The sequence below is a fragment of the Aythya fuligula genome, chromosome 11 (genome assembly GCF_009819795.1).
Source record: "Aythya fuligula isolate bAytFul2 chromosome 11, bAytFul2.pri, whole genome shotgun sequence".
Lineage (NCBI taxonomy): Eukaryota > Metazoa > Chordata > Aves > Anseriformes > Anatidae > Aythya > Aythya fuligula.
The window spans coordinates 8,332,576-8,356,352 of record NC_045569.1 but is presented as its reverse complement, the minus strand read 5'-3'; the positions used below and the strand labels follow the sequence as shown (position 1 = coordinate 8,356,352).

At 35.8% G+C, this 23,777-nt stretch overlaps 1 protein-coding gene across 2 annotated transcripts in view; it reads left to right on the top strand.

Annotated features, from left to right (window-relative positions):
- SCAPER (S-phase cyclin A associated protein in the ER) overlaps nucleotides 1–23,777 on the top strand; it is a 157,812-nt gene that overhangs the window by 102,089 nt on the left and 31,946 nt on the right. For both annotated transcript variants that reach the window (XM_032194784.1, XM_032194785.1), the window contains exons 24-27: nucleotides 252–367; nucleotides 10,405–10,528; nucleotides 15,866–16,095; nucleotides 21,755–21,910. In XM_032194784.1, the coding sequence (XP_032050675.1) occupies nucleotides 252–367; nucleotides 10,405–10,528; nucleotides 15,866–16,095; nucleotides 21,755–21,910 (626 nt within the window). The remainder of the gene's footprint in view (nucleotides 1–251; nucleotides 368–10,404; nucleotides 10,529–15,865; nucleotides 16,096–21,754; nucleotides 21,911–23,777) is intronic.

Below are 23,777 nucleotides of genomic sequence, written 5' to 3'. Positions count from 1 at the left end.
CATAGTATGGATGTGTTGTCTTTGATAAAGTAATGTGGGGAAATTCAACTCCTGTGCCTTCTAAAGAATACTCTTGCTTGTGCACAGGCATTTCACTGCTCTTTTTCAGAAGTTCTCAACATGATAAACACACATATTAAGGATTTCCTACACTGATACGAAAACTCAGGACACTAGTCTTCCAGTCATCTGTCATATCCAGGAATTTTATTAATTTCTATTGGTTTTCTTCTGTGTTTGTGTTTGTCTAGAACACAGCAGATCAAATAGCATTTCGGGCTGCAGGAGGACTGACGGCTCTTGAACATGTTCTTCAAGCAGTGACTTCTCCCACCAACCTGAATGCAATTTCACGGGTTCCTTTTAAGTAAGTATCAGCAGTCCTTCATTGGTCATTTGGTATCACTAGAATATTTATTTCACATCTGCTGCTTCATTACTGCTTCTTCTCATAGTCCAATGGTAAACTTCAAAGAAAAAGCATGCTCTACTCTGTGCTGCCATGGAAAGTGAAAGACATTTCCACTCTACTTCTGGTTTTCAAACTTTGTGACTTTTATTCTAGCCATGATATGTTTGAACAATGGCATCCTCAATTGTACAAAATGAGAAAAGAGAAAACAATTAAACAGAAGAGGTTACCTTTTATAAAAGAGGAAGTAGATATCTTTTAAAGTTGATATGTAGAGATCTCTAGTGGAAGATCCCTTACATTTTCTTTCTAACGGCTTCTAATTCACTGTAGTCTGACTACTTTTAAAGTGAAGAGTTCTGAGATACTGCTGTCTGAAAGGGCTTCTACAAACTAAATCCAAATTCTTATGGATTAGAGGAATTCCTCTTTATGCACATGAGAACAGAAGGGTTGAAATATCTAATCCTTGAGGAAAAAAAAAAAAAAAACAACAAAGTAGTGACTGAACAGAATACCGGCAAAAACTGATAGCTGGAAAAGCATGCTTTTTTCTCCCTGATCTCTGACTGTAGTTTGTCTACATTTAGAGGCCCGTTTGTGCTGTCTGTCAGAGCAGAGTTAGCGACATTTTTAGTACAAGAACAACCAAGCCTGAGATACTCTGTTGTGTACCATTGTCATCATTTCTTTGTAAATGTATTTTAATATTCTAATTATTTGAATTTAACAAATATAGTGTTTGGTTTTAGATCTGTAGTGTCCATTATATGTTATGGGACAGGTGTAAAGTGCTAGGAAAGAACACTTAGGAAAAAATGTGCTCTTAATAGCCTATCTTTGCTCGTGAAAAAGAACAAAATTCCCACATTCCCTGTAAGCCATGCAGAATGCACTTCCTGCAAGTCTAGCCAGTTCCACTGATGAGTGATTGTGAATTAGTGCTACAGTGAGCAGCTCAGTAGGAACTGCTGGGAGAATGAAAAATACTACTCAGTCTGTAATGAAGCATTTAAATAACGGTGTAATTATACTGACCTCTTGACCAAAGTGTTTGTGACTTGGAGGACTACCAAATGATCATCTTCTGCCAGAGCTCAGACCTCAAATTAAGATCAGCTGTTTACAGATAGTGAGATGTACTATATTTGCAATTAGTGACATATTCTTTTAAGCACTGTGTGAAATTTAACATAAACAGGAATAAAATTATTTTAAACACAAAGGCTCACATTTTGGGAATGCGGTTGATATAGTTTTCATTCATTCCTGCCATGAGAGCATGTTAAAAAATTGCTATAAGTTACTTACTGATGTTTTTATAAACAAGTGCAACATGTGAAGTAGATTTACTGTTGTTTCCTGAAGAAGCAAAGCAGTAGAGCTAATGCTATTATATTCCATTTCCTGCTGTTCTTAAGGCTGTGAAGCACCTTTGCTTTGCTCCATTCATGACTCAAATACAAAGCCTGCCTTTCTATGAACTATTGGAAAACATTTTCAAAGTTTTGGTTGCTATTGGGTGTTAGCTTAAGCTATGTTTTCAGACTACATCCTTCCAATTTAATGCCTTGCTTGTTAGCATGAATGACTAAAGCACTTTGAAAATTTAACAGAAACTTTACATTGCCTGAAACGAACAAAAAAAAAAAAATCTGCTGTTTGTTCATGTTTATATGCTAATATTCTGAAAAATATGAAAAACATTCTATTTGTTGAATCAGTACAAATGTCCCAAAAGACTCTGAAGCAAAGTAGTTTTAAGAGAACATATGCAGTCATTTAGCAGTAAGCAGAAGCTTCTTCAGCATGTTCATGGGAGCCCTCATTCTGTAGGCAATGCACAAAGAGCACAGAGACCTGCAAGGAGCCAGGTTCCACTTTTACCATCATTTTCACGTGTTGTATTGCTGCTCAGAGAGAGCTTCCAGATCTTGGTGCTGCAGCTGCAAAACCTGCCTGCAGCCGTGTGCCTTTTTCCATCTGTGAAGCATATGGCAAGGCACCATTAGGACAGTCCCATTTCTGCCAAGGGCAGGAGCGTGTAGTCCACCCACCAGCCAGGTCATACCAATAAAGATGGGTTGGGGTGAATATCGTGGAGGACTTTTAGTTAGAAAGTTTGAGTTTTTCTGTAGGCAGAGGTGTAAATGAAATAGGTAGGCATATGACAGATTTTATTTAGACATCTTATAAATGAAACTAAGAATTTGCCTGTTGGGTCTTTGACCCATACAAATAAAAGTAGCAGATTTTTAATTTTTCAGCATACAGTTTTTGTGATGGAAGCCAGTATCAAACTTCAGCTGTTTCTCTGACTGTTAACAGACATGTTGGAGAACTACAATTTAGAGGTGTACAATTAGCTTTAAACTAACAAATTTAACATTAGGGCTTATGTCCAGTGCAGTACGTTTTCAGCATTTGTCATACTTTTTCCACATGGCATTTTTCCCCTATGAAACGGTTGCCAAAATCAGAGTCAATACAATTCCCTAAGTGGGAGATTGTACCTAAAGTATACCGTAGAGCTTACTGTTAAATACAAATAAACGTTGCTATTCATCGTCTTATACTGTTCTAATGTGAGGATGAAAACATATCTAAATGATAAGGGAATAGAAGTTTTCAAATGTAATAATAGAATTTCAGGTCACTTAAACTTTTTAACAAAAGCTTTTCCTAGTTATCATGCAGTTTGCACTTCATGGGTTTGTAGGTCTAATTATTGCTGATAAGCTTTCCCCCTTATTATCTTCATTATGATTGCCACTCATATTTGTTAGACTCGTCCTATTCTATTATTGCCACTTCTCAAGATCACGTACTGCAAAGTAGCAGTAAAAATACTCCATATAGGAATCACTATAGACAATTGAGAACATGTGGATGAATTCATAAAGAGATTAATGATTATAACCATACTGAATTATAGAAATTTTGAAAGACTTTCTTGAAAAAATAACTGTGTTGTTTGCTGCTAGAAATCACAAAATGGAATTCATATGCTTTGTGTGAATCCTCTGTACATGGATACTTTTCACCTTTGGAAATTGTGGATATGTCTGCTTCCCTAGCTATTCCTTTATATGGGTATAAATAAACTGTATTTTTCATGCAAAGGTGAAAAATGTAGTAAAACTAAAGTCTGTTAAGGCAGCAGAATTTCAACTAGACAGTGGCCTTTTAAGACGGTCTGTCAGCAGCTGATGCATTGAGCTTGATTTAAATATTTCGATATAATGAAATATTACTCTCTCATAATGTATTCTGTTTGCAAATGCTTTTTTCTTAAGAAATAACAGAGCGTTCAACCAACAGTATTGTTAGTTGGCCTTTAGTTTGGACATTGAACAAATGTTTAACTTTTAAAGAAGAAAATGTTACACACATTTCTCAATAGTTCCATGTATCATAAGTCCTTAGTATTCATTTTATTTGGGTGGTATGATTTGTATTTTTTTTTTTGGTTTCATGGTATTTGTGAAAATAGAACCAAATAGTGAGCTTTATAGCCATCTGAAAGTATTGTAGATGTAGAAGTATGTTTGGAGGATGTACAGGTTGCACATAATTTAACACAGAATCTTGATCTAAATGCAGGTTTATCAGACAGTAGTTTTTTAGCTTACATTTGATTTCAGGAATACTGTTTTTTTCTCGCTTTTCCATCCAGATCCTTTTTGAAAATTTCTAATGCAGTGCACATTTATTTAGCTTTTTCTAAGGAGGAAGTATTTTAGCAAAACCTTTTTTTGGTATTAAAAACTTGGTTGGAAAATACATGTGTAATGCATGCTAGAGGTATCGCAGTGAACTTGGTGTTGCTGCATGCAATGCAGACCCTCTGTGCTTGATTTCTGTGGTTCTCTTTCCCATATAGGAGAGTGTATTTTGTGCAGAATCTGCAACTCAACTGCCAAGAGCAAGCAGTAGTTCCAGAGGCTGTGACTTCTTGGGAACAGTTTGAAACGGGTCCAAATGTGGCTGTTTTGGAGAAAGCGTGTTAATGCTTATTAGTATGGAAAGTAATTTCACTGAGAGTATTTGACAGGTTCTTCAAATGTGTTTCTTTCAATGCCGAATGTTTGAAGGAGTTTCAAAAACAGAGACTGATCAGACTCTGTAGGCTTCTTTAAATGAAGAAAATAATTTGTATTGCCTATTTATTTTTTGATATGAGTTTGACATTTTTCTCTCCTTTGTGTTAAAATGATTTACATCCTGACTCCTTAAACTTTGAATCTAAAGAAGTACCAGTTTTCTCTGCTTAAAGGCGAAACAAGTTAAATTAACACTTCATTAATTGCCTTCCTGGCTTCCCTTAGCCAGCTATGCTTTGCTAAAGGACACTGCTGTTCTGAAAACTGTTTATGTGCTCATGCAAAATTTAGCCATGTGTACTTAAATTGGGAATGCCTGTTGTTTTGTGGTAAGGTTAAGCTATTTACAAGTAGGTGAGGAGATTACGTGGGCTATTATCTACATCTCTCTTTCTCCAAAATCCTGGCAGTATGGTGCAGCTCAGAACTTTAATCCCATGTCTACAAGATAAAGCTTTATTATCAAAGATTTAACAATATGCCTGCTGTTTTGTACTACTGTCCAGATTGGTGGTTAGGCCAGCAGGACAGCAAATGCTGTGAAAAGATGTGACATTTATAAGACAGATGATACATGTGGTATTGGGACAGCTTTTCTTCCCTTCAAAGAAAACACTAAAAAAAAATAAGAGAAAGCAATGGATTATAGTAGATTTTATTATTGGTGTTAATATACAAATTAGTGTCCAGCTGCCTTATTTCTTAAACTTGCATTTTGTAATTTTCCTGAATTTCCTCAGTTCTCCACAGAAAAAGAAACAATGTACAACCAAATTTCAAGGAGTTTTGGTCTTTTGATATCTTTCTTAAGCATGTACTGAAAAGCAAATGGGAGTTGCATAGCAAAACAATTTCATGATTTAAGATCAAGACCAGAACACAATTCTTGTCCCCCCTGTTGCTTGCATATTTGCTGTGGGCAACTCATTTATCCGCTTAGTGCCATGCTACATTACTGCCCTTAAAAGTTGTAACAAATCTGCAGACAAACTCGGCTTGTAAGATGTGTTTATTTCTCATTTGTAAAAGTACTTTGAGTTCCTCGGGTAACCAGCACCTTTAAATACAAATTAGCAGTAGTTGTACTGAACAAAGGAGGATTTCTATTACAAATTAAGACATAACAGAAACTGTCTTTATTATGATGTTGCATGCAGCTTCTCATATCATTCACTTAACGCAAAATACTATCACGGTAACACAGGTAGAACCATAATTAGATGTTTAAAAAGTAGAAAATAGCACCTATATAATATGGTGGATAGGATTGTTATAAACTCTTGTGTTGTTTTTTTCCCCAGTAAAAGTCATAGTGAGCTGAGAACTGTTTCTAGCTCATTCTTTGTAATTTTTACTTTATAAGCATGCATTAAAGGAAGTAACCTGTGCTGTTACTATTCAAGCAGTTCTGTAGGATTGTTCACTTCTTTTTTTTTTTTTTTTTTTTTTTTTTAACCTGAAGTGGAAAAGAAGCTTTCTTTTTCTAAGGTTATTCCCTCTAGAGAAACATTCACTGATGACTAGCAGTTAGAGGTATAAGGACATAAAGGTACTCAAAAGAGAATGACATCTTTGCAAGAACAACATCTGAGACCTGTAGCATCTGTCTTTTTGCAGGCTGAATTCTTGCTGTCAGTCTCAGAGCTGGATTTCAAGCTCGCAGAGCTCAAGAACAAAACAATATTGCCTTACCATGCAATACAGAAATGAGTTTTATTGTTGAAAGTGGCTTTGTGAACTGTTACGAAGCTTTTGGCTCGAGCCAAATCCTACAATGAAATAACTGATAAGCCAGGGACAGGGGAACTTCTGTGGAAGCCTTTCAGATTCTGTCATACTTGCAGACACTCATGGGAATTGATTATTGCTTGTCGTGCAATGTTTTTTTTCATAAGTAGAGTAAAATTTCAGGATGAATCTATGATCCGCTTTTGGAAGCATCTTGAAGGAGAATTGGTGCTGAGCTTTGCCTTATCTATTATTTGTGATGAGACTTTGCAGATGGTGCGCATTTTTAATCAGGCATCTGTAAATAATGCGAAATATAGGCAAAATACTAATTGATTATGAGCCTCTAATTCTTTTGAGGATTTCTGAATGTATCATAGGTCCCAAGAGTGAAGTACAAGACTTTTTACATTCAAACTAATTTTTATTTACTTTTGTTTCAACTCACATTCTTACCTTGGTGATTTTTTAGCTATTCCACTATGCACTCACTGTGCCTGCTGTTTTTCAGTAACAGCTCACCTCTCACTTGGTCTCAATCTGCTTTTAAATACCAACACTGCTCACTTTTTTCCACACCAGAGTGCCTAGTAATATTCAAAGTGGTTAAGAATTAGCCATTCACAACGGCAATGACACATCCTAAATTTGATACCTTTTAGTTTTGTATTATTTCATTGCAAAATTGAGCTTTTATTTTGAATAAAAGTTAAGATTTGTCAACTTGTTTGTATAAGGTAAATTTGGCAGTGAAGATGTACTGGCATCAAAGAAAATCATATATGTACATATAAACTGCTGAGATCTAGCTTGGAGATGTTGATTAAAACGAAACCTTTTACAATTCCATTGTATTCACGTAATATGAAAATAACACACAGATGCGTGTTTTTGTCTAGTTTTAAGACAGATTTCTCTGTTGGATCAAAGTTTGTTTACCATCAGGAGTGTTTTTATAATTGGATTTACTCTAGAGGAAAACCTTAAATCGGAGGGTAGACTTCTGTGGTTCAAGTGTGCATGCTGTCTAACGTAGCTGTAAAGCTGATTTGCGGGTGTGATACGAAGTTTAGAGCAACATTGGTAATCGATAAACAGCTGTTTTACGTGTGAGGCTCTCCCTTTACTATTTCAAATAATTTTGTATCTCTTGAGATATGGGATTTGTACTTCAGAGCAATTCACTTCAGACAGGAGAGAAAGAAGAAAGAAAAAAAAAGACTGCCTGCTTTCAGTTTTCCATCCCAGAGAGTTTAACTGGTATTTAAATGAAGTTCTTGCTTGACATTCACAGCATTCAGCACTTGTCTCAGAGGCCTTGTGCAGAAATGGTGACAGTTGACAGCTGTTGTGTCCTTAATAAGATTAAAGTAAAGAAATTAGTTGTGCTCTCTGTAATCTGCCATTTAACACTGCAAACCACCTGGGGACTGCTTCTGTGCTGACACTTCCAATTTGGAATTTAGAAAAAAGTGTGGAACTGGATCATAGCTCAGAATGTTCTATGATCAGACTGTGTTTAGATGAATTGTAGTTAGCAAGCTTACGTTATCAATTAAAAGAACCCTCTTTATTGTTGTGAAAAATTAATTTGACATCCATTTGCTCACAGCACCTTTTCAAAACCATTACTTGAGTCTCTGAAAATTCAAATACCTTTTCTGACATAAGGTTCATCTGGGAAATAGAAAAGCATGATGCATTATTACAGTTGAATTTGTTCTGTGTATAAGTGGGAAGTTTCAGTGTTTTCAAATGCAAAATAAATGGTCCTTTTTGCAATTATGAAAATCCCCATATAGCAAAAAGAAAAAAACGTTGCAGGGAGTTAACTAAATCAACTCACAAACTGCAGTGCTGTGAAAATGAGTTAACTTACCAAGTTCATATTTGACTCTTCAATGTTTACATTTAAATAGGATTCATCTTTATTTCAGAATGGCTCATAAAACAAAAGGTGCTGATTTTCTTTTCAGCTGAAAATAGAAATTACTGATGCAGTTCCATCTTTCTCACCAGGCAAACAGCCACCCAACCAGGGGAATCATCTGCTATAAAAAGTTAAAGGAGGTGCCTAATGATTTTTTTTATTTTTTTTAAAGTATTACTGAGAAAAGTGAAATAAATATGTAGTTAGGACAGGAAAAGAGACTCTTGTTGCAAGGGAGGTTTAAAAAATTGCCTATGAAGCATGCTAATTGAATTTTTATGGGTGTTATCATTGCAGGGTAAAAAATCAGGTGAAATAGGCAAAAATGAACCTGCCTTTTATCAATAAATAATGATTTAATATTGTGCTCAAGTCATGTGAACAGCTCATTGAAACTGATTTAATTAGGCGGAACAGTAAAATTAATTCCCAGTACAGTAAAGTGGATATAACTGGTAATATGGTAATACTCAGAATTATAAGAAAGGAAAGGTATAAACATTCCTTACATTTTTATAGATCAAAGCAAAAGTAGTGCTTCCTTTGTAAATTCAAAATTATTTCTCAAGTTGAAGAAAAGACATTTCAGAAATACACACGAAAAATGTTTACTCTGAATTTTCTGTCCTCTAAGCATTTGTAGCTTTTCTTGGTTTGCAAAATGCAATATATTTTATGAGGTGCTTCTATTTCAGCTCTGGGGACCCACACTGTGTAATCAGGCGCCACACCAATGAACACCGCAGTCACTAAAGCAGCCATCCTCAGTTATTATGTAAATAACCTCCTGGTTTTAATGAAAGGAAAAGTTTCAGGCAAAAATAAAGCATCGCGCTCAACTCTGTCTTAAGAAATAAGTTCCAGTAGTCCACAGCTGTAATATTAGATAGCAGCTTTGATCACTCCTGTACAGCCACCTGTCAGTTGTTGTGGTCCCACTTTTGTAGGACCTTTTGGCAGTGCTCACAGTTTTTCTTCTGTGGATCTTATTTGAACTTTTTCTGACATGTCCAGGAAAAAAAAAAGTTCTTTTCCTTTCAGTTTACTTTAGGCAAACGGCTTGATTTGCTAACTCTCTGTATTTATTATTGTCTATATTTATGATGCATTTGTGTAGTGTGTGTGTATTTGTATAATAATAGTGATAGCTTTTGTGGTAAGCAAAGTTCAAGAAATGGATATTGTGTTTATTCTGGAATGGTGTTGTGCTTGGTCAGATTTATCTTCTCTAGGAGTACGCTTATAGGACTGGTCCCAGCTTTCCTACCAATTCTGTTCATAGAGCATTTCAGTTTGAGCAGATGTAAGTAAGTGCAAGTGGTGCAGAGAATAACTGAGCATGGTTTGTACACCTGGAGATGTCAGTGCCTTGTTGTTTGTGACTTCCAGTTCAGACCATTGCAAACCTGTTACCTCTTCCATCAGCTACAGGTGTAGGTCAAGTGATGCTATCAAAGGTGCACGCCAACGCTTCAAGTTTGTGCAGTTCATAGTAAGTCAGTAGAAGCTTTTGGACAGGAACTTCACCTGCTCAGTTTTGCTTACTCAGTACAAGTTACTCAATCGTCCCCATTCCTTGCATTTATTTATGGGCGCTGCAGAGTAGCTTCTCTCTGAAGCTTGTCCCAGGGTATTGTGAATTCCTTCGTTCAGGTGTTTTTCCAGAAGGTTGTGCTAGGAGAGGGACCTCATACACAGACTACTTGTGTGTGGCACAATCATAAACCACAAAAAAAAAGAATATTACATATCCAAATTATGCAGAATATCAACTGATTTCCTATGTTTTGTTATGTCTTTCTAGCATGCCCATTATTTGCTAGGTTTCTACTCTGAATGCCTGCATGCGTTTAATAAGAATGCATATGAATATATATACTTATGGAAATAAATTTAATTAGCACGTATCACAAGAGTTCAGGCTTTTCAAATTTATATATTCCAAGGCGTGTTATTTAGATATAAACCATGGATACGGAAGAGTCCATACAATGCAAGAGTCCTGCCTAGTATGGCTTTACTGTATTGAAGTTTCATTTTTTCCCCTTAATTCATGTAATTTTTATTATTTTTTTTTTTTTTTTAACTTTTGTGTGGAACCCAAGTTTAAGAAAACTGATGTGAGTTACTAAAAAGGAAGTTTTGTGGTGGTCTTCCATTTATTTGCTCTTAATTGACCAAAGAAAAGAGTAACATTAATATTCTTTTTTTCTCTACTCCTGATCTTTTAGGTCACTCTGCAATACGGTAAATGCTTATGGCCTCGCCTGTAGTAATTGCACAGAAAACTGCACCTATATTCTTTTCAGTAACAAGATCACTTTTCTAATGGACCTATTGATGCACCAGTTGACGGTATGTAAGCACTTTAATTTAGACTTTTTGTGTGTGTGTTTCACAAACATATTAAAGTACCTGGAGTATAAGAGCTCCAGGGGATGCATGAGAATAAAACCTGAAATTAAAACAATAAGATTCTTTTGTTGTATGTATTTTGTAAGCTGTATGTGCTATACTTCTATACAAACAGATATATTTGCTTCTCCTAATAAATTCTACAGAAGCATACATACCAGGAACTCCAGTGAGTGGACAGTGTTCCAACTTTAACCCCTTTTGGGGCTTTCTTCTTTAATTCACCCTGTAGCAGTATTTGAAGTACAGAATGTTACAAATTGTCTGTGTGTGTCCAGTTCTTCTGTGTTTCAATACTGAAAAACCTAAGTCAGTTCAATATGTTGCTGAATATGTATTTACTGACGTATTTAAATAGCAGAACTCTTTGACTGTGGAAGTTTTAATTTTCCAGTGTTTCATTTAATTTGAAATGTCATTAAATATTTTATTTGAAAACTCATTTTTAATTCATAGTGACCTGCTCATCATAAGATATTTAGTCTTGGTTTTCTACTTTTAAATTGTGTGTATGTATTTTCATGAGCCAAGCAGTTTGTTAATTGAAAAGTTATGTACGTACTTTAAATAATTCAAATGACGCTGTTAGACTCAACAAGCCATAGGACTGTTGATGAACACTTTAAAAAGATAATCCGAAGGTCCTTGGCACAAACAAAGAAAACAGGAATGCAACCTGTGCGTTCTCCCCTAAGTAGCTGCCAGCTCATTGTTCTTCACCAAATCTTTCCAAGAGGATTCCAGGTATTAGATTTCAAATATACTTAGTGAAAGGTGCATGTATTGTGCTGGGCCAGTCACAACACTGCTCGCTCTCTGCAGAGTGAGCCAGAGCACAGGCTCTGTGCTTAATTACACAAGAGATGAAATCCTTCAGCACTTCACAAGTGACAAGATTCATTCTGATGCCAGACACCTTCCCTTTTCTCGGTGTAGCACTGCACAAACGACCAGTCCTTCTTCTGAAAAAATACAGAGGTGTTTCTAAGAAAATCTTGGCCACCTGAGAAGCCAGAAATACTGCATAAAAGAAATTTACTATGCTTAAAGCTGTTCTCAGTCTGTTGCCAAACACTACCATTGAATTGCAGCAAAACTGAAATTAAAGCCTTAAGTTTCCCTTGATCCACAGTGGACTTTTCTTTCCTGCACATAAAGTCTCTTATGTTCTCTTCAGGCAATGTTGGCCCTTGAACTGGGATATCTTCATAATTCTATGAAATATGTATTTAAGTCAAAATAAATACAATGCTGCATTTCTAACTCCAATTTCTCTCCAGAAAATGTAAGAAGTCACATCAAGGTTGAGTTTTCCGTTTTTAAGAAAAAGAATAGGACAGATGGAAAGCACTTCTTTTAATTGGATCAAACTCTGAACACCAGAATATTAAAGGACACCCCCCCACCCCCAAAAAGCATTTAACTGCCTGCAGTGTTCAGAGTTTAATGAGCTGTATGGTGCTGCCTCCCTCATGTATCTTCCTACATACAGTGGGAAAATAAACCACAAGCAATACTGGGTGTAAAAAAGAGAACATACACTTGCAAGGTTTTAAAAAATTGTGCTAATATTTGCTGAATACAGAAAGATTCAAGTTCTGAAAAAGCTTTAAATATATTCTTAAATGCAGCAAGTATCAACCTTACTTTCAAGTAATATAAGGAGATTATAGTTTTTATTTTATGCCTCCAAATATGATTCAATGTCAGCTTCACTTTTCCTAAAACTCAGGGCTATCCATTTTAAAGAATCAGATTTAAAGCAATCATTTTTCAGTGGTGGCAAAATGTTCATTTGCTTTACACAGGTGTAATATATTTCTCTTCAAATAAAATACTACTTGAAGAACAACAATTTTTGGTTTCCAATGAGAGCATGGCTACCAAAGGATCATTGATAGAAAATCAACTGTATAAAAAAAAGTGAAAGCTTTATCCGTACCTTCTGAAGCCTGTAGCCTTCCCATGCAGTTTCCATTTCTTCTGTTCACTAGCTATTACACTGAAAGTCCAACATCCTGTAAATACTATTTTTAAAGCATACACTTTCCAGAATGTTTTTGAGGCAAGCCCAGTGATGACTAGCAATTGAATGCTTTAAAAAACTTGAACTTTCCATTTAGGTTTAACAGCTCAATATTTGAAAGGATTCATGGCTGTGAAGGATTATACTGTCTACAGGAAAAATAAAAACATAAATGAGTTTTCAGTGATAGCTCTACATTGCTAACTGGAAACTGTATATTTTTGTTGGTGGAAAAAAAAAAAAAAAAAGGCACATCAATATACAGGAGTACTTGTGGTGACATGAGTCAGAATGGAGTAGCATTTTTAGCTATATTAAATGTGTGCCTAAGTGCTTTACTGGACTGGGGCCATGTTGTTCAGCATCTTGCCGGGTTAAGTCCTAGATGCTGGGCACAGCTGAAGAGCTTACAGCAGCTCTGCACAAGCAAGGGATTCCCTGCACAAGGGGAATTCTCTGCTGAATGACTGAACTCTTTTATGGAGACTGTACCAGAACTGAGAATCTGGTCATCAGAGCCTTTTGTGTCAAGAACTGATTTAAAGCAAGTAAGAGTCTTGATGATGTCCAGTCTGGGTGGTCGTCATAAATGGTAAAGTACTGATGAGATGTTGAATGTGTCAGATGACTGAACACTGGTTATGTTTTTCCTGTGTTTCCCTTGTAATTAAAACATGCTTTATACCAATTTACTTGACAGGTCATTTTAGGTATGTAGTTACTTGTAGATTTGTCAGTTAAACTGTTAAACCTCTTAAACCTTCTAAATAGAAGCGGGGAGTGTTTTAGTGTTTACTTATCCAAAACTAAACAATAGTTTCTATGAATATCATTAGCTTCTGTCATAATCAACAAACACAAATCAGAGCTTGAAAGCTTTCACAATTACACTATTACATCTTATGATTTCCTACCCTCTTGCTCAAAACAATAATCAACATGCAGTAATACATCACTTTTTCCAAGCATCCCAGTTAATGTTGAACATAAATCTTGACAGGTTTTCACACTCTTCTATTAATTACTTCTTCAGTAAGAGTTGATCTTTTGTTGCTCATTGAGTTCATATAAAGGAAGAATAAGGTAGGAATGAAGCTCAATTTTTTCTATTCTCTGTAAAACAGTATTTCCTTTTATCTCCTCTCTGACATAACACCACAGAAAAAAATGCATTTGTTCTCACTTTGTATTAATACACCCACAATATACACATTTTTCCCCAAAAGTCAAATGTGAAAAACAGATCTGTAGTAAGTAATGAATTATACTGTGTCATATCTATTTATTTTCCAAATTAGGAGGAGAAGTTTTATACTGAAGCATGAACTTGTCTAACTACGAATTCTATATTTAGAACATAGAGTTCTCATACATCCAACTAGAAGTAAAAAAACAGACTTTATCTGTTTACAGTATATTCATTACAGCAACCAGAAGGGTCTACTGCAAGATATTATTAAATCTTTTAAGCAATGTCTTATAAATACTTTTTTTTTTAGTGTAGGTGAGAAAACAACAAGTAACATTTGTTAGCCTTGTTTTTAAAATCTTGTGTTCCTAGTACAAAGTTGCCACATTTAAATTGATTTATACCTTACAAAGCCTAATCCATCTATTCAGCAGGCAACTGGATTCATTAGGCATGAATGAATTATTTTGCTCAGCAGAAGCTAGTGGAGTGACTTAGTTATTTTTCCTATCGAACTTGAATAAGCAGCTAAAGACTTCTCACTTGCTCACTTGGCTTATCACCAGGAACAGACTACTACAATGAGTTTTAAGTACCAACAGAAGGCTCAGAGCTAATGAATAATAAAGAAATGTGCATGTTGTTCTTTGTCACCAAGTGTTACCAAATCCCTACTGATACCTATACAGGGAGGAACAATTTCCTGTGATCTCACTTGCATATATAGCAGGTATAAATGATTTTAACCTGGAATGAAAATAAAATTTCAGCCGATACTGATTACAGGTTATGGTGTGAAAAGTCTCAGGTTTTCTTATAAAATTGCCTCCGAGGAAGTCTGTTGGTACGTGCAGTCCAGCACTGGTAAGCACAGTGAATGTAGCTGGGACCCCTGTGTCTTGATTGATGTAGCTGTGTTGCCAATGCTTTCTCTGTAAAACTGCCCAGCTTCCCCACACACCATGCTTACTGTTTGGAGGTTTCTCCCTGTTTGTCTAACAGGGCAGAGTTTCAGCTGGTCTAAATTATCTCGGATTGCAGAAATGGGGGGAAACAAGCAAAAAACATTCCACAAGGGTTTCTTCACAGGTGTTTGGATCCTGCATATAGACTTGTTTTCAGATTTACATGCTGTACATCTGAACATCTCTGCTGGTTTTAGCAGTGGGCTCTACATAAATACTAGTGATTAGCGAAAAATAAGTTTTGTTCTTCTGAGGTCTCTTCAGTGAGAGCTGTGTGTTGTGCTTAATCTGTGATTATCATCTGTGATTGACAAGTGCCATGGTCATCAGGTGGAAGCTAACTGAATACCTCTTCACAGACTGGAAAAAAATTGTATTCTCCAATATGCCTCATCAATGCTACAAGTCCATCAGGGATTACATCTCATTGCAAAGATCATTCCTATTGCCAAAAAGTGTATTGCCTTTTTCTCTGAAGAACTACAGATGTGTTTGGTCTATAACAAGAATGTATGTCTTCCAAAATAGTTGTTTTTGCAGGGATGTTGAGTAGCCAGTTAATGGTACGTTGTTTTTCCAGAGACAAGCAGGGGATGGCTGTGCAACAGTGAAGGCTGTTCCTTCCACAGAAAAGAGTTATCTTTTCTCTGTATTACTCAACACTTCTGTATCCTAGACATATGTCTTTACTACATTGTGTTGTCACAGTCAAAATCAACTATTTCATTAGTTCATTTATTCAGTTATTTAAAAAAATATATATATATCTTTTGCTAGTGACTTATCAAAAATTCAGTGTATATATATTGTACAAAAAACATTTTGATGAAATACTCTACCACTGTAAAGCTTCATTCAGTTCTCATGTACTAAATGCTATTTTGAATTGATTTATGATTTCAAATGATAGTATCTGTTTAGAGGAGTATAGACCCTTTCTTTTACCTGAAATACTTAAACATCTTTCAGTACTGCTAGAATATGCTACTTAATTTCGCAGTACTCATATGCAACTTTCTTAGTGCTTTTCTATGAACTTTGGTTATTCTTACTGAATTGTAGCTGTCCCTTTTCTTTTTTTTTTTTTTTTCTCTTAGGTTAATGTTCCAGATGACCATAATGCTACTTCAGGAAGAAGTGCGAATAAGCAGGTGTTCGAAGGTCTAACAACAGGACTTCTGAGGATAACTGCCATGATATTCAGATGCCTAATCTCCAGCTTCCCAGATGGGAACAACTACTCTACAGCACTGAAGATAATACAGGAAGTGAAGAGCAAATCCTCACAAGTGGAAGCCTTCAACAGCAGAGTCCAAGACCTGATCAGGTTTAAAAAACATTTTGAAATGTTTTTAATCCTACTTTATTACAGAGGATTAAAATTACATGAATTTAAGAAAGGAACAAACTTCTTTAATTCTTAAGTTAGTAAAAGTAGTGTGTATGTGTGTAGTGTAGTCAAAAGTCAGTCTAGTGAAGTGCTAAATTCTCAATCAAAAAGTTCTTCAAAAAATTAAGACAAATACAGAAAACCAGAAATCTTTTAGTTTTGAAGTTTTATATTCATGCAGAAAAAGAGATATTTCTATATTTCTGCATAGAGAAATATCAGGATTACTGTATATCTGCGGAAGGTAAAAATGCATTGTTTTTTGAGTGACATTTTATAGATTAAATTATTTACACTGGCTTTCAGAAGTTCTTTGTGCATCCATAGGCTGTTTGGAATTAGTCCTAGTAGCAAATACCACTTCAGTTGTGTTCTTTCATCTAAACCATTAGACAAATAAAATGAGCCCCAGTGTTAATCTCTTCCATACTCTGCACTTTTTCTTGGTTTCCACAAACCTTTTTAATCCTAACATTTTTAGTTGCTGGATGGCTTATATAGCATCCTAATAATTTAGGCTTCTATACCTTTTTTCCTTTTTGTGTCCTTTCTGTAGGTTTCTTCCCCGATTAGCATGGAGTCAGGTTCCTTTTTTCCGTATTTTCTCTGAATTCTTTGTGCCTGACTGTATGCCCTTTCCCCTTGTGATTCTGGATAACATGCATGCCTTCATGTCAGTTTGCCATACAATATGTACTTCCTGCTACAAAGATTACCCAATAATTTCTATAATTTGATTTCAGCTCTTAAAACGGATCTATATTTTAATAGCAATTTTCCTTTCTAAGGATATGCCTTGAGTAAAATTTCGATCAAAATAACTCAGTGAATGTAGTAGTAGAGTAAATGAAAATGCATTGTTTTGCTCATTTTCACTTGAAACGTTCTAGTTCTTTGGTTTAAAAAAAAAAAAAAAATAGACTTGAACCTGGACAAAAAAAAGTTATTTTGACTTGTGGCTGTCCCCATGATAACTATTTAATTTGGTATACTCAAGTTTGTAATTAAAGCCTTCATGAGCTGCCTGCGTTGAAAAGGAATTTCCCTCAGGCTTTGAAGGCAGAGAGAATATCTTTGTATTAGATCAACAGTACAGCTGGGGTTAGATTTTAGATGCTACTTTTCAGGTAGTTCTCAGAGTACAGCTTTTCATACAGTTTTCACATAAAGTTTTTCATACAGCTCCTGAGGAGGAGAGAGCTCATACATAATTAGGGAAACTGATTTTAAAACCACTGCATCTTGTATTGCTAAAGTGGGAGAGTACCTAGCAAGACAGATCAGGTTGGTAGAAGGGAAAAATGTAGACTTCTGTTTGATTGTTGAATACTGAGTTTGAGAACAGGATTGAATCCTTTGTGTGACATAACATTCCTATGCAGTGCTACACAAAATCTCTTAAACTTTTTATGCATGTTCACTAATTTATGAATCCTAACTTGAAAGCCGGATTTGATTTACAGCAGTGCTGAGCACGTTGAACAGCAAGTCAGTGGGAGCTATACTTCAGAATATATGATGTCCTATGTAATGCCAAATACTGTTAAAACAAGATCATAGGTCTCTCAAATACACAAAATAAGACATACATAGATTTAGTGTGTTTGTGCTTCTGTTTCTTACATGGAAAATGTGGGTAATTCCAGCTCCTCAGCATACAGGGATGCTATAAAAATAAAATACATCATGACTGTGAAGCTTACAGGTAAAGTATTCTTGAAGTACTGCAGAAAAGTGAGTGAGAAAATTACTTTCTCTTGAAATCTCTTATTTCTAAAGTATAAATTTGATGATAAGAAATTGTAGCATTCCTTTTTGATACTTACACTTGATGATCTCACACCCATAAATTAGATTGCATGCCTGAAATCTAATGTATTACCTCAAAATTTGATACGCATGACTGCAAACACCCTAAAGCTGTATGATTAGCTAGCCCGTTTATTTTTGAACCCGGCTACGATATTTACCTGAATAAATATTTACCTTGTGGCATCAAATTCTACAAATTAGATATTTTTATATAGATCTTTTTTTTTAAAAAAAGGTACTTTGATCAAGTACTTTTTTTTAATAGACTGACTTTTTCGTTGTGGCATTTAATGTATCCTAAATTCCTGCAATTTCTCATTGCTAGTAGTTATTCTGATAACTCTTAAAAAAAAAAAAAAAAAAAAAAGTTCTTGTTAGCAGATACTTAGAATACATTTCTAAGGCTGCTTATACTCTGTCATGATAATAAATGTATCATGACTTTAAAGTCTTTGAATTATATACAGCCTCATGGCCCACAGCAACTTCACATGGAAAGCTCCTGTTCACTGAATTTCCAGTGTATATGTGTCATGGTTAACCCAAATGATCCATTCTTTTTCTGTTTCAATCAAGTTCGTGGCTGTGAGTGTGCTTTGGGGTTTGTTATGATTTTATTAAGTAGTGTAGGCATTATAAAGCTAAAGACAAATCCCTTTGCTTATCACTAATGCCTATTAAGTAAAGTAAGAAATGCATTATTCAACAATATACTTTTGCTAAAAGTGTATCGTTTCAGTAGTAAATAATATAAATAGTCATCAGTGCATCTTCAGCCTTCTGAAGAAGTGAAATACTGATAGCATGCTACTGAAACTGTGGCACAGGAAGAATTTTCAGGCTTTTCAAAGTCTGGTGTGATGCTGATGGATACAAGAAAGGACAGCTGGAGGAGGAAAGCAAAACAAACAGTTGCCATAGATACCAGTGACCTCTAAAACTTAATTGTTCTTATGTAGCCTGCTTTCTCCCCAAACAGGTTTTGAAAGAGTGTGAAATTTCAGGATGTTGTATTCTCCCCATTTAGGAATGGGAGGGTGGGAGGTCTGCTTATTGATATTGCTGCTGAACAGACATCTGACACTGGCTGGGCCAAGCACAGGTATACCCTTAAGCTAGGAAGACATGTGAGAATCCAGCTGGGTCCCTCACCTGAGGCACTTTAAGGGATCTGTTTATAAATGGAGAAAGAAAGGCATGATGACAAGGTAATAGTGCAATTACGAAAAAAGAGAGTAGGCATTTCAAACTAGTCAAAAACAGACAGATTGTATTATTAATGAGAATCTTTCACCTCCAGGTCATTGTATCATGTATCCTTATGGAATTGATTAAATGAGAGTTTTAGGAAAATTGGGGAAGAAAGAGGAAAGTCAATTTTTTTTTTCCTATATGGGAAAGCTAGACCTGATGCATAAACAATTGTTTACATGCTGGGTGTCAAAAGAGTAAGCCAAATTACTGGAACTATGCTACTGTGGGTGAAAATACTGAGATGGAGACAATAGATTAGAGAGCTTTGACATTCCACTCGTCTGTATGTTCAGCTTCAAGGAAGGCAGTGCTTCGTGTGTCTATCATTGACCCAGGTGCCCTTAGAGAATAGTCCCAATAGACTGAAAGCTGGCAGCTATTTCTTCTCTGCCAAAAGAGTGGCTACTGACACCACTTGGTATGCAGGTGTGGGAGTAGAGTAAGGTGGACAATGAACACATTTTGTAGAAGTCAGACGTTTTTCCTAGGGAAAAAAGGAAAAGAGCATTGACTAGAATACTCGTGCCATTTTGTAAGTAATTGTCTATCAGTGTTAGCTGCATTTTATTTTCTCCTTCTTCCTTTCCCCTCCTATATCACGGAGAGATTTCCAGCACTCAGCATTTCTCTGTGACTGTGATGTATCTAACACCCAGCTCTGTTCCTGGAATCACTGTGCTAGTACTGGAGAGCGTGTTTATCACTTGTACGATCAGGTGGATTGCTTAGATCAAAACCTGCAAGAAATTTAATGCTGGTAGCCTTTCATGTTGCTAAACAGAAAAATCAAACTTACCTGAGCTATTTTAACTGCTGTATTTCAGCAGCGGTAAGGATCTTTTGTATTGCAGACTGACTTCTTGCTTTACACACAGTGTATTTTTATTCTTAATTACTTTCATTGCTTCTAAAAGCTTTGTGTCAGCAGGTTAAGCTTTGGCAGAAAGTCTAACTTCTAGCCCTGAAGAGAGGTTAGTCTTTGAGCAAGAAGGATACCTGGAAAGTGGAGAGACTTTCTTCCCTAATCTTAAAAGTCCACATTTTTTCAAAATCAGACTGTAAAATATGTGGAGGAAACATTTTTTTTAATAAGTATTTGTATAGCCCCATGGGACATTCATGATCTAATGAATCTTTATTTAGTAGAATCATTACTTTAATAATATTTCATACTTCAATCACATCAGGATGCACTTTATGTCGTAGAAACATGCAGACAATGGTGTTTCCATCCCAGGGAATCTCATAGTCTCTAACAAGTGGAGCTGACAAGCAAGTAGGTAGAATAGCTGATAGGATGGAATAACATCAATAATAGGAAGGTTTAGAACAGACTGTCAGTGTAAAAACAGCAAATCGGTGTCTGAAAGCAATCTTAGTTCCTCATGTCTATGAAGTCAGATTGAGTCACAGAATATAAAAGCAGTTCTTCAGATTTTGACAAGAGATTTCTCACAGTTGCTAAAAGTGGAGTGGAGGAAAACACAAGGAAAATCAAAGAAAGAGGAGAAAGAAGTGATTGAAGCTTGAAATTTGTCTCCACAAAGGAAGTTGATCTCACATAGTCAGCAGAATGAACAGTTGAGATGGGGTAAAGGCTGAGAAGCTGAATGTTTGTGGTAGAAAAAGGTGATATCAGCAAAGTGATGTGGAAAAAAAAAAAGACCCGTGTGCACCGTTTAAGTGGTATCAATAATGATCCAATTGTGAGAATAGCTGGTATAGACAGAACTTGGTGTCATTGTACAGGGACAAACAATTTTTGGCATGGGTTTCCAAGCTCTTAGAAATTCAAAGAATCTTCATCAACAGAGAGGGTGGTGATGTGACCTACTCTGATAATATGAAAGAAAAAGGTAGCTTTTTGTTTTAAAAAAGAAATGAAGTCACTAACATGGTTTTCTGTGTTGAGTTTTGGTTAAGCTCCTGAGGAGGCTTTCTGATCCTTCCTGATAGTGGGAGGTTGTTACCTGTGTGTTCTTTTAGTCTGCACTAAAAGACTGTTAGACTGTTGCACATAGTCTAGAAAGAAAAAGAAAAAGAAAAAATGATTTAAAAAAAAAAAAAAAAAAAAGCTGGGCAGTAGTTGTTATGATATACGTATTGCAATAAAACGTTATCTGTGTAACATCATTGTCTTCTTGAGTTAGTGTGTTCTACCAAGTTCAACTCTTCATGCTAAAAAGAAATTGTGCTGCTGCAGAGCTATCAAGACTATTATAAATCATTTAACTATGGCAAAATTCCATTGTCCTTCTAGGACTATGGTAAAATAAACACTTACATTCATCTTTCTTGTACAGTATAATATAAATTATCGTGCAACAGACAGTTCTCCTAACAAAAACTACTGCTAGCTACAGAGTACCAGATTTTAAGTTATTGTAATTTGAATTGTTTTATTGAACCCTTTAAGAAATCATAACCTACATTTTGTATGATTTGATAGTAAAGGAGCAGAAATTACTTTGTAAAGTCATCAAAACTGTCACAGGACTGTTTTTTAATACAATTTCTCATCTGTTTCTAGTTATGTGGTGAACATAGGATTGATAGACAAGTTGTGTTGCTGTTTCCTCTCCGTTCAAGGCCCCATTGATGAGAATCCAAAAATAGCAACTTTTCTACAAAATGCCACAGCAGTGTTGCATGGAATATGTCAACTGTGTTTTGCTGTCAATGGAAGGTAGGTGCATTTGGTCTCTCGTCTCTAATATGTTCATCAGGCAGCAGCTGGTGTAACTCCTTGCCAACACAGCGTTCATGGAAGTGAGCATTCTGGTGAGATTATTAAACAGAACCTATCTTAGTTGCACAGCAATAACTGGTAGAGAAACAGCGCAGGAAATTCACTCTGCTCACCCTTTCACCACTGAATTGTATTCAGTTACCCACGCTGTGTCTTGATTCTTGTAAGTCATTTATGAGAATTAAAAACCTTATCTCCTTTACTCATCATTACAGAGAGGGTTTTGTCACTACTAATTTTAAATGACCAGTCCTAAGGACTTCAAGAGATATTAGCAACTAAAATCAAGTCTTAATTGATTTGTTTTTTTGCACAGCCAAATTCAGCTCTTGTTCTTTAAAATACCATTGCAAATAAGGGAATGATATTTTATGAAAAAAGTATTACTAGATTTGTCGGAATTTTCTAATGCAAAATGCACATTACTGGAACCTAACCAAGGCTGAGGAGAGTGTGCATTTGGTACATTTCTGTCAGCAAATCTGGACTTTTGCAGACCTGGACAGCCTGGCTCTGTCAAAGTCTAAATTTCAGAGCTTCAAGGTCCATGCATTAGAACCTGCCACCATTAGACTGTTACATGTTTCAGGGAAAGACAATGCTGACAGAACTTGACAATGAATGCCTGAAGGGAGAAGTGATGCTAGTGCTGAAGAACAAAAATTAATACAAAATAAATTAAGAAACAAAGCTGCAGGTAAAAGTTGTTGCTGGTAACTCAGGGACACAGTCACATGGAAAAAGAACTACAAGAAATATGAGCCCAAAGAGACCATCCCAACTTATTGAAATTTCCCTTTCTGAAAGCTGCCAACTTGGCATTTTACATTCCAGGACAGCACTGCCAGAAGTCAAATGCATACTAAAAAAATTCATCTTTCTCTTAGAGGAATAATAATTCTAGCTACAAGAGTGAGTAATATTATATTTGCAATTTCTGAAGCAGGCCTATGCTTAACCCAAGATACTAGAGATCTTTGGACCGCAAAATAATACAGCACTGTGCAAGTACTTCTTTCAAGAGCATCTGTACTTTGTAGCAAAATAATTTCCAAGGGTTGAGCATTTTTCTTCACAGTCACATCAAGATGTCTGATAGCATAACAGCAATGCTTTTGATTTTATCCAAAGGTGCTGGTGGTTCTCGGTTTCCAGGTTGTTCTTTTGAGCATGGAAAGAAATGAGAGGAATGAACTTGCAGATTTCAAAACTGTTGCCTTTCACTTTTAGATTAAAAGCTATAGTGTAACTGATTTGAAAGGCAGCTTAAATAGCTTTAATCACCTGATGCACTCTCAGTGAAGAAGTGAATGTGGAGTGTAATTCTGCCATGTTAGTAACTCCATAGTATTCAGGATGATTTAAATGGAAAAAAAAAATGGTTGCCAAATACAGGTTGTTACATCAGAAACAGAGTTCAAATTTATTGAATTCTTAAATATGTCACAACAAAGTAGTGCATTTTGTGTGGTACATGATCCGTAGCACAAAAGACAGGCTCTCTGTCTGAGAAATTGTTGCCTCTTTCATTTGTGGCAAATAGCAGTAGGAAGCAGTGCAGCCTGTTCAGTCAGAATATGCACTATTTCTGAATCTCTGCTCAGTTGATACATTCTTCAGCACCAAACCAGCATGCCATGTCATACCCCTCTGTATATTGGAGTAATTAACCAATCTGTTCGTAATGCCTTTGATATTGTTATCTAGAGGAAGAGAATTCTAGTCAGTAGTACCAGTTCTCTGACACTGTAGCACAAGAAGTTTTGCCAAAATAGATACCAGTGTATTAGGCTTTCCCCACTGT